The sequence below is a fragment of the Geospiza fortis genome, unplaced genomic scaffold (assembly GCF_000277835.1).
Source record: "Geospiza fortis unplaced genomic scaffold, GeoFor_1.0 scaffold188, whole genome shotgun sequence".
Taxonomy (NCBI): Eukaryota; Metazoa; Chordata; class Aves; order Passeriformes; family Thraupidae; genus Geospiza; species Geospiza fortis.
Genome location: NW_005054337.1, coordinates 1,368,763 through 1,378,916, shown reverse-complemented (window position 1 = coordinate 1,378,916; position 10,154 = coordinate 1,368,763). Strand labels below are relative to the sequence as shown.

The following is a 10,154-nucleotide window of genomic DNA, read 5'->3' as shown; positions in this document are numbered from 1 at the left end:
GGGCAGCCAGGAGGAGCAGCTCAACTTTGTGTGTTAGGGAGCTATTTATAAGTGATTTATTGTGTTTTCTCCGTGCTGGGCTTGGCAGGGGCTGCAGCAGAGCTCTGCAGGGCTCAGCCCTGTGGTTACACTGCTGCACAGCGTGGCTCTTGCAGAGCTGGGCTGTTTCTGGTCACTGGCACCAGCCTTCAGTTGCACACACAGCCATGGCAACTGCACACACCAGTGTCACACAGCTCTCCAGTGCCACGTGGCCCAGAGGTTTTGGATTAAAATCTGGCACAAAGCTCCCGAGATCGAAAGACGTTGTCTCTGAGCAGCCTCAGGAGTCAAAGTTGAATTTATTTCTTTCTCATTTGTGGGTATCAGTTACAAAGTGATTAGAGCAAAGCTATTAGCATTTTGTGGCTCCTATAACTCCACTGGGAACTGGTGTTTTCAACTGCATTTGTACTTCTGAAAACTGGCTCTGCACTCCCCTGCTCAGTTGTTGAACACAGCCAGGCACCTGCAAAACCCATTGTTGTTGTACAAGAGTGGCAGCCATGATTTAATATCTTACTCCCCACTGCTTCTTTCTACCTGTCTCCCATCCCCTCATCCCTTTCCTGCATGAAATTGTCACTTTGGGATGAAAACTGTGGCAAAAGGTAAAGAAAATACTTTGAACACTGCAATATTGGAAGTACTTGGCCCCTCTGGGTGAGAAACCTTCTCACTGACTTGGCTGATGTGAGGACCCAAACTTTGACTTGCTAACCCCATTAAATCTTTAATTCTGTGACACCTGGGCTCAGAATTTTTCAGTGGGCATCCAAGAACAGAAATGCCACAAATCTCACACGTGCTGACTTCACCAGCTGTGTTTTTCTTTCTTGACTTGAACAGGCTGCTGAACAATAACCAGATAAAACAAATTGTGAGAAGATCCTTTGAAGATCTGGAGAACCTGAAATACCTGTGAGTTGGTGGCTCAGTAATTTCTTGACCTCTTCAAAATCTAACAGCCCACTTTTAATATTTGCCAGTCAAGGATGTACTGTGTGTGTTTGGAGTTGAGTGTCAGAGGTATAAAACATTGTCCTTGAACCCAGCCAGCAAGTTCTGCTTTGGGTCATTGCTGTTTTCTGTGACTTTTGAGAACACAACTGCAGATCAGTTCCCCTAATGATGTTTCCTTTCTCTCCTTTTGAAAGCTACCTGTATAAAAATGAAATCCAGAGCATCCAGCAACATGCCTTCCACGGGCTGCATTCCCTGGAGCAGCTGTGAGTACAGATGAGCCTTGTTTGCATGCTGTGCTGCCAGGCTTGGGGAGCAGCAGGCACCTAGCGAGGGGTAGGATGGAGCTGCTGCTCTTTTCTCATCCAGATTCACCAGACTACACTGGGTTCATTTCAAACCAGCTGTTCTGGGTATTGGTTTTGGTTTCTTAGTGCTGAGCTCTCTTCCTACTGGTTTTCCATGGGTTTCTCTGGCCCCCAAACCTCTGGAGCATAGGAAGAGCCCAGCTGTGCTCCTGATGGCCTTTATTTCCAAGGACCTCATGAGGGAGGAGGGAGGGGTCTGCAGGAGGGCTGGGGGCGGAAGGCTCTGCTGGGTTTGTGTCAGGGGATTCCTCGAGCAGAGAGTCAGATCTGTCCTTTACTTAAATTGAGGGTGGTGCTGGTTGAGTTTGTCTCTCATCCAAAGCTCTGCTGGGAATGAATGGATGCAGTGCAAGCTGGGAGCTGGGGCAGCCAAGTATCCCTGGGAGCTACCAGGGTGGTGGTGCTCCCATGCTGCAAAGCATCTGGAAATTGCTGTGGGGGAAGATGAAGGATCCAAACAAACACAGTCACGACCTTCCCTCGAGCTGCGTGGCACTCTGTGCTGGGTCTGGGCTGGAGGGAGCCTTGTGTGCTCTCCTGGCAGCTGGAGTCCATCACTCCAACAGTCCCCATTTGCTCCCCTCCTGTCTAGGGCAAAACTCTGCTGTTTGTTCAAAGAAGTTTTGTTTTTTGACTCTTAGTGCACCACTCTCGAGGTGAGATGGGCAGACTGAGGTCTGACTCTTCTGAAGTGCCTTCCTAAATTGGGACTGGATTTTTCTTACTTGGGACTGGTGGAGAGAGTGTGAGCTTGGATATTTGAATCACAGATACATGGAATGATTTGGCTTGGAAGGGATCTTAGAACTCATTTCATTCCACTCATGGGCAGGGACACCTTCCACTATCCCAGGTTGCTCCCAGCCCCATCCAACCCCTTGGACACATCCAGGGATGGAGCAGCCACAGCTTCTCTGGGCACCCTCCACCCTCACAGGGAACAATTCCTTCCTAATGATTTATTCTTCCTAAATAATTGAAATACAGGAATTACTTGTATCATTGGAGAGCAGGGACCAAAGGTGAAACTCATCTAATTCCTGAATTGTTCCCAGCTGCAGCATTTGTAGGGCTGGAATGTGACCAAGGACTTTGCTGTAAAAGGAGTAGGATCCAGCTTGTTCTCCAGGTTGACAGCACAAGAGGACAGAGCATAATTGGAAGTTTCAGGCAATCCTAACAATAGGTGTCCCACCAAGCTTGTGTACAATGTGGTTTTTCTGTCAGTCAACTCAGCAAGGATGCCTGGGAGAAAATTTAGGAAGCTGAAACTGGCTCTAAGCTGAGCTTAGAGAGCTGATGCTGCCCACAGGGATATTTCAGCAGTGAGTGTTCCAGACTTGACGTCACGAACAAAAGAAAAAAAACCAAAACCAACAAACCCACAAAACCAACAAACAACCCGCTGAAAGTCCCATCTGTTTTCAATCCCAGGCAGGCTTAACTCCAGAAGAAATAGCTTTGCTCAATTCCTACCCCGTTTTCCTGTCCCCACAAGCCAGCTTTTCAAGAAAAAGTATAACCCAAGTGATGGACAGGATCAGATGCTTTCCTCAAGGTCCAAAGCAATCTCAGCAGGCATCTGAGAGCGATTGGAGCACGTCCTTGTCCTCCCCACTGTGACCCTCAGTGCAGAATCTGAGTCACCCTCTCTGATACTGGACCATTTATCATGAATCCTTCCATTACAAATCAAGCAGCCATGTGGAGGCTTAGGCAATTATTTCTCAATGCAGTCAGCTACACTAGCAGAATGAGTATTTGTAGATCTGTGATTAATCTGTGTCTGCTGTGAAATTTATGCCTGTGTAAAATAAAGGGGAATAGTTTAGGCAATTTGAGGACTGTAAAAAATCCATCTAAAGACCAGGAATGTGTCAGTTGTGCTGGTGAATGTCACAGCTCGTGGCAACAGGGAGGCTCAGGTATCGTGGTGAGTTGCTCTGCAGGCACCACATTTCTTTTCTTGATGGCAACGGGTGACCTGGGACAGGCAGGAGGTCCCTGTGGCCTCTGGAGTGGCAGGTCACACTTTGGATTTTAGTGGAACTAAAAATATTACTCTGTATTAGAAGAAAAGCCATGTTGGCTGCTGTGTTTGCCTGTGGAAACTGGAGACACTAACGTGGATTCTGGCTTCTCCACACCTGCCCTGAGATGAGTGGTGACCACCTGGGGGGCACTGGTGGGTTGATCTGGCAAGATCTGTCTCTTAAATTCAACCTGTGTGTGATTTCTGTCACAGGTACCTGCATTTCAACAACCTGGAAAGTCTGGAGCTCGAGACTTTTAGTGACCTGCCTAAACTTGAAAGGCTGTGAGTAAAGATGGGGAATTTATTGGGACTAAGAGGGTGAGGAGAAGGGGAAAACCCCCTTTATTTAGTGTAGCAGTTTTGCTAGCATGGAGTGTGATCTCCAAAATACAAAAAGAAACTTCTTTAAAGAAAGAGATTTTACATAATTGCCGAGGGGGAGGGTGACTGAGGATGTGAAGGGAATTTCCCATTTTATGTTATGTTCAGGTTTCCATCTAAATAGGAGTAAATCTGCAAAAAGTCCTACAGCTGGTCAAGCCAAGTGAAATTTTACTCTGAGCATAAGGTCAGCAACGTTAGTCACTGTTGGGCAGAGTGAGCTAAAAAAAGGGGGTGGAAAAGGGATAAAGTCAGAAGAAAGTCTAACAAGAAAAACACACATCCTTCTTGAAAGAAGTAAGGAAATGGAGTCTCCTGCTCCCCAGGATTGCTTCTAGCAGTAATGGAGCCACCAGCACAACAGTCCATGTGTGGTTCCCACTCCATGGAGAAACCAGCAGACTTTCCTGGGCTGTGTGGAATTGTGCCTTGTATCCATACATGCCAAAGAAATAAAACTGTGGGATCCCACACCCTTAGGAAAATTCAGACCTGGATCAGTACATGGCTGATCTCAGTCACTGTATTGGATCCAACAAAAATTCTGGATTTAAATTTTAAAGGAAGGTTTTTCAGCCTCCAATCTGGGCAACCAGGCTGGACTCTGGTGCACACATGTGTGTGCAGACATTTGCACTCGAGCTGTGCTGCTTTTGTGCTTTTGTGTTCTCTCCTGTTCCACCACCTACTAAAATTTTCATGTCTTTTATCAATGGTCTCTTATGAGTTTTAGATGTAACCAACACAAGTTACTTCCCCCACCATTATGGGAATGGGGAGTTAATGATCCCCTCTTGGTCTCCACTAATATTTGCATTTAGCGCAATCAGGGTTTCTCCCTAAGAACTGGAGAGTTTTATATGTGTGCTAAGACTTTAGAGTGAGAATTTGCCTCAGTTTTGTTCAGACATAAGCCCAGTTTAGGGGGCTGTTGTCTGAATTAGATTTGCTCATGGATTTGGGCTAATAACTACATGGAGTCTAATGCAGGAGTTGTCTAACACCAATGGCTGCCCTGGTGGAATTGTCACATCATCTGCACAGGGGAAGGAAAAGGTCCCTTCTAAACTGGAGCTGACCCAGGCCCAGAAAACAGAGAGTGGGTCCAGTCTGAGGGGATTTTGTGCCCTTTCTCCTCCCTGTGCAGAGAGACTGGAAGGGTCCAGTTCCAACCTGTTCCATCCCATCCTGAGTCACCATTTCCAGCCCATGCCCGCTCTTGCCTTTGGGAGGTTACGTCACACCCACCAAGGGATGAAATCCCTCCAGCTCATGGAAGCAAACATGGAATTCAAACACTGAGCTCCGTTTGGATGAGTGGCCTTTGCATTTAAACTGAGTTGTGACCTGGGGTGTTGTCATCCTCACTGTGCAAATACTGAATAATGTTTTGGCATGGCTTCTCCCACTGCAGATTCTTGCACAACAACAAGATTTCCAGGATTCATCCAGGGACATTCTCTCAACTGGAATCCCTCAAACGGCTGTAAGTAAAAAATACTGCCTGCAAAGAGGACTTGTTTATCTTCAATCAGATGGGCAGGACCTGAGGAAGAATGTGCCTGGTTGGCAAAGCTTTTAGTTGTTGCACTTCTAAGGCCACTGCTTAGTTTATAAAACAGTTTTGATTGGACCTGAAAGCTTATTTAAGCAGTTAGAAGTTTCTTTATGCTAGTGTCTAATTATAATCAGCTTACAGCTTAATAATGCCACAGGAATGAACATTCTTGGAAAGTCTTCACAAGGGTTTGAACCCATAAAACATCCTCGAAAAATGTAGAAATTTCAGGTCACGGATATGACCTTGAACATGTCTGTAGATCAGTATCTAACATGGTTAGAAAAATCATAGTCATAAAAGAAAAGGCTTGTTTTCTAGATTGAAATTAGTCAGAGGAGTGCCAAGGGGCATGATTCCCTTTCCATGCAGGAATTCCCCAGAGTGCCATTCCCACATAACCTGTCTGTCTCTTCAGGCTTACTTCTTTCATGCTTTGGTTTTATGATCTCTGGAAATAAGTTCTATGATGTGTTTGGGAGGAAAAAAATTCAAAAGGTAAAGAATTTTGGTGTTCTGCCATGATTTTCAAGTACAATAAAGTAATGTATTTCTCACTGCTGCCCTCAGTGCTCTCTGCACACAGGTAAAATGCTTCACTTCTGTTTAACAGGGAATATCTTGTGAAATGCTGTCTGTAGGTGCCAGAGAAAAAGATGGGATGTCTATAAAATACTTGGTCATGGCCCTGTGTGAAATCTCACATTCTCAAATATGTGACCCTGAAAGTGTTAGATTTTTCTTCCTTTTTTTCCTGTTTGTTTGTTTGTTTAGGGTTTTTTTTGGTTTTTTTTTTTGTTTGTTTTTGGATGGCTGTCCTGGTTTTGAAAACCATGACAATGGCCCAGACCCACCGACTGTAAAACTGTCAGTGGGGAAGGAGGCACAAACTAATCCCCCTGTAGTCCTCATTTATCCTCGTGGATAGCACTGCTTGTAGGAATGAGGTCAGTGCAGGGAAGAGGCTGGGGGCACTGGGAGGTCACTGGAGCTCCATTTGCTGTGGTTCAGCCTTGTGTTGCAGTAATAAAAGTTCTTCCAGTTGTGCAGAAATGCTGCAACTCCTCACAGCTGGTTACAGGAAGGGTCTGATCCCATCCACACATAAAAAAATGGTGTGGGGGGGGGGCGGTTCGGCGATAAAAGAGAAAAGCTGTAACAGAGGCAGTTCTTACAGAATTCAGTAAAGGTTGAAATCTCCATCCCAGGGCAAACCCCAACATTTCAGTGTCTCAAGTAGTCCAAAACTGCATAACCCAGTTTAACTGAATAATTTCTATTTGAAACTGGAATGGTTGCTATTAGTTTTTCAATTTAATCTTTCTAATTGGTCAAGCATCCTAGCTTACCATCGTGGCAATGAAATATCTCAGATTTTCACTTGAGATATAACCAAATACAGAACAAACCACCCAGGTGACCCTGGAGGGCTGTGTCCCCTGGAGAAGGAGGCAGCCCAGCAGCTGCAGCCTGGGCACTCAGCTGCCTTTTGCTGTTGCAGGAGGCTGGACTCCAACTCGCTGGTGTGTGACTGTGAGCTGCTGTGGCTGGCAGAGCTGCTGAAGCAGCACGCAGAGCAGGGCAGCATCCAGAGCGCCGCCACCTGCGAGGCTCCGCGGGACCTGCACGGCCGCTCCATCGCCACCCTGACCGCCCAGGAGTTCAACTGTGGTGAGCCAGCTCACAGCCCTCCATCAGCCCATCCCTGCAGCTGGGCTTTGGCCTGGGAATTGCTCCCTCCTGCCCTTTTCCTCCCTCTTCCCTCTGCTGGCATCCTGGTTTCTCCCACCTTCGCTGCTGGAATGGGAAAATCCCAGTGGGGCTGCAGGAGGAAGCTGATATCCCCAGGGGTGTTGGAGGCAGCTCTGTTTTGGCTGGTGGGTGTTGTTTTGGCTTTTTGCACAGAGTATGGCTGGTAAGGGATCTGCTGCACCAGTGACTAAACCAGGAAATACCCCACATTAAGCTGAATAGAATGGGAACACTGGGAGAGCTGCAGTGGCAGGAAACACAACTGGAAACCTGAGAGAGAGCATTGTAGATATGGAGCTGAATGCTGTGTTTGACTGTGGTGTAACTGATGGATTTTGTTAGGCTGTTGTTCTTTAAACTTGGAGTTTTAAATTAGGTTTTTTACAAAAAAAATCTTAAATTTAGTTATTTCATATAGAAAAAGACAAATCTCTGATTTTTAAGTGGAGGTAAGACAAAACTCTGATTTTTAAGTGGAGGTTGGCACAAACGTTGGCTGTAGTTCCATGGTGCTTTGCTGCTGGCAGAGTCAGTTTGAGACATTCCCACCCACGTGGGCTGGCTGTTAGCATCCCCCCTGGATATGCCAGTCCAGCTGTGCATGGCCCTGCTGTGAGCCAAACGTGTGAGCTCAGCTGGATTTTGAAGAGCTCTCCATTGAATTCAGCTTTTCTCTTATGATTTCATTATTTTGTTAAGAAAAAATTTTGACCATTTCACAGATTAATTTAGGGCACAGCTATGGAAAGAGTTGAGTTGGCACAAACAGGTCTGTGACCTCAAGGGAGGGCGGATAGGAAGGGCCTAGGGAAAGCAGCTGGGGACACATGGAGTGGCTGTGCCACACAGCAAGCTGTCCCCAACACACTCCCAGTGCCACAGTACAGCTGTTAGTGCAAATTTGTTCTGGTTTAGGCATGGAAACACAGTGGGGTGTCTGTCAAATTACCAGAGCACCTGGTGGGAAGATTTTGCTGGCATTTGGCTTTCACCCTGGTGGTGTGCCAACTGGGAAGACAAATGATACAGAGTTCAGCACAGAGCTCTACCCATGCAGGTGGCTGATACTTGAGTCAGTCTGAAAGCTGCTGGTACCATTAACCCATGGCTTTGAGCAGCTGTGAGCCACAGGGGCAAATCTGCCCTGGGTCAGTGTTTTGTACTGTGGGGCTGTGCTGGTTTGGGCTGTGCTGAGTTTGCCTTTGGGGATTTTTTCTGAGCCATTAATTTGTGGTCTGAGGAGCGAGGACACTGACCTTCCACTGGAGGAGGTGACAGGTTCTCAATTTTAGGAATAATCCAGCTGGTTTTACTGGATCACTGGTGAGCATGCAGATTGTGAAATGGGTAAGCTTTTTGAATCAAGCTCAAGCACTCCAGGCTTGTCCATAAATTCCTCCCTATTTTAGCACATCCTTTCAATGTTTAACTTGCTTGGTGCTTGAGTACATTCAAAGTGAAGAACACAGTGAAAGGCTTGGCTGGATAGGGACAGGATGATGAATTAGGGCCATAATGAATGAAATCCTGTTGGGAAGGAAGTGGTGTGGTTTGCAGGGAGCTGGCTCTGTGCTCAGGTGGAGCAGAAAGCTGCAGGCTGCCAAGGGCAGAAAAACAACCCAAGTGAGGATGCTACTGACTTCTTTGCTGCTTTGGGGGAGACAGGGACCAGCTCTGTAATGAACCCCTGTACAGTCAGGACTGTGAGAACTGATCCGCTGCCAAGCTACTGGGAATAGGAACAGCAGCAATTCCCCAGGGCCTTTACAGGTGAATGATGGTATTCCTCCATGAAATTTGCAGGTGTCAGTGAATTTTGGGGTGGCTCTGAGTGGATGCTGCTGTGCCTGGGGCTGTGCCTGGTGCCTGTTCCTTGGGGCATTGCAGCATGGGTGTTGTGTGTCCCACCACACCCCCCAGCTGGGCTGCAGGTGGTTTCGTGCTGCTTTGGACTGGGTTTTGTTCAAACGGTGTTTTGCAGAGAGGCCTCGAATAACCTCAGAGCCCCAGGACGTGGATGTGCTCCTGGGAAACACAGTTTATTTCACCTGCAGGGCAGAAGGAAACCCAAAGCCTGCCATCATCTGGCTGCACAACAAGTAAGTCACATTCAAGGAACCCTGGGGTGGCAAAGGTTTTCAAGCACTGAGATCTTCAGTGCCTGCCTGTAATCACAAAAGTTGTTTCACACAACGTTAAAAAAAAAAAAGAATAAAGAAATGGTTATTTCATGGGTTATATTTACCTTCCTTTTAACAGCATTCTCTGGTGACCACGTAATCCAAGTGGTGTTTTCATCTGCATTTGAAATATTTCATCTGCGTTTGTAATGGATTCCAAGAGCTTATAACTTTCCTATAAACATACTCTGCAGGCTGAAAGCAGTTGTCTTTGGATCAGGAAAAAAAAATAAAATTAGAGCTTCATGTTGCTCTCAGCCACCATGCTTGCCATTTGTTAACTGCTGAGATGCTTCTCACTAAAGCCTGGTCATGCTAGGTATGAGATTTCTTTCCAAAAGAAAAAATTGCTGTGCCACTGAAGGACAGAATTTGCAAATTCTTGTATAGGTTATGTGCTAGATGCCAGAGTGTTCTGGGAAATGCTGCACAATAAAATATTCTGTGCCCACTGTGGAAGTGAAGCTGCCTTGCTGCTTTATGAGCTTCTTGGCTGGTGAAGCCTGAGCAGGGCTTGGTTATTAATAAAAATGATCAATGTGTGCTTCTTCAGCAAACCCCCCACCAGGCAGAGTTTCAGCCCAGAGCAAAAGTTTATGGCTGAGTTAAGTCCCTTTGGAAGGAAGGTTTTGTTAGGGAAATGCTGGCAGGCTCCCAAAGACAGCATTGTAAGAAGGATAATGATAATAAATGCTCAACAAATGAGATATGGCTGGAGAGAGGAGACACCAGGGGAATTAAATAAATGCCCAGCAAGCAGATTAGATTGCATAGTGGGTTCAGCCTTTGTCCTAGGGGGAGAGAGGTCCCTTCTTCCCTTTCCATCGTCTGCAGCCATCCAAGATTCCTCTGTGCTGGGACAAATGGGATGCAGCACT

General features: G+C 46.5%; 1 protein-coding gene across 3 annotated transcripts in view; it reads left to right on the top strand.

The window, feature by feature from the left end:
- The window catches only part of LOC102031335 (peroxidasin homolog), a 43,153-nt gene that overhangs the window by 15,673 nt on the left and 17,326 nt on the right, over positions 1-10,154 (top strand). For 2 of the 3 annotated variants that reach the window (XM_031058033.1, XM_005422161.3), the window contains 6 exons: positions 889-960; positions 1,197-1,268; positions 3,616-3,687; positions 5,201-5,272; positions 6,846-7,015; positions 9,078-9,195. In XM_031058033.1, coding sequence (XP_030913893.1) covers positions 889-960; positions 1,197-1,268; positions 3,616-3,687; positions 5,201-5,272; positions 6,846-7,015; positions 9,078-9,195 — 576 coding nt within the window. The remainder of the gene's footprint in view (positions 1-888; positions 961-1,196; positions 1,269-3,615; positions 3,688-5,200; positions 5,273-6,845; positions 7,016-9,077; positions 9,196-10,154) is intronic. The other variant, XM_031058034.1, reaches the window with a different exon arrangement.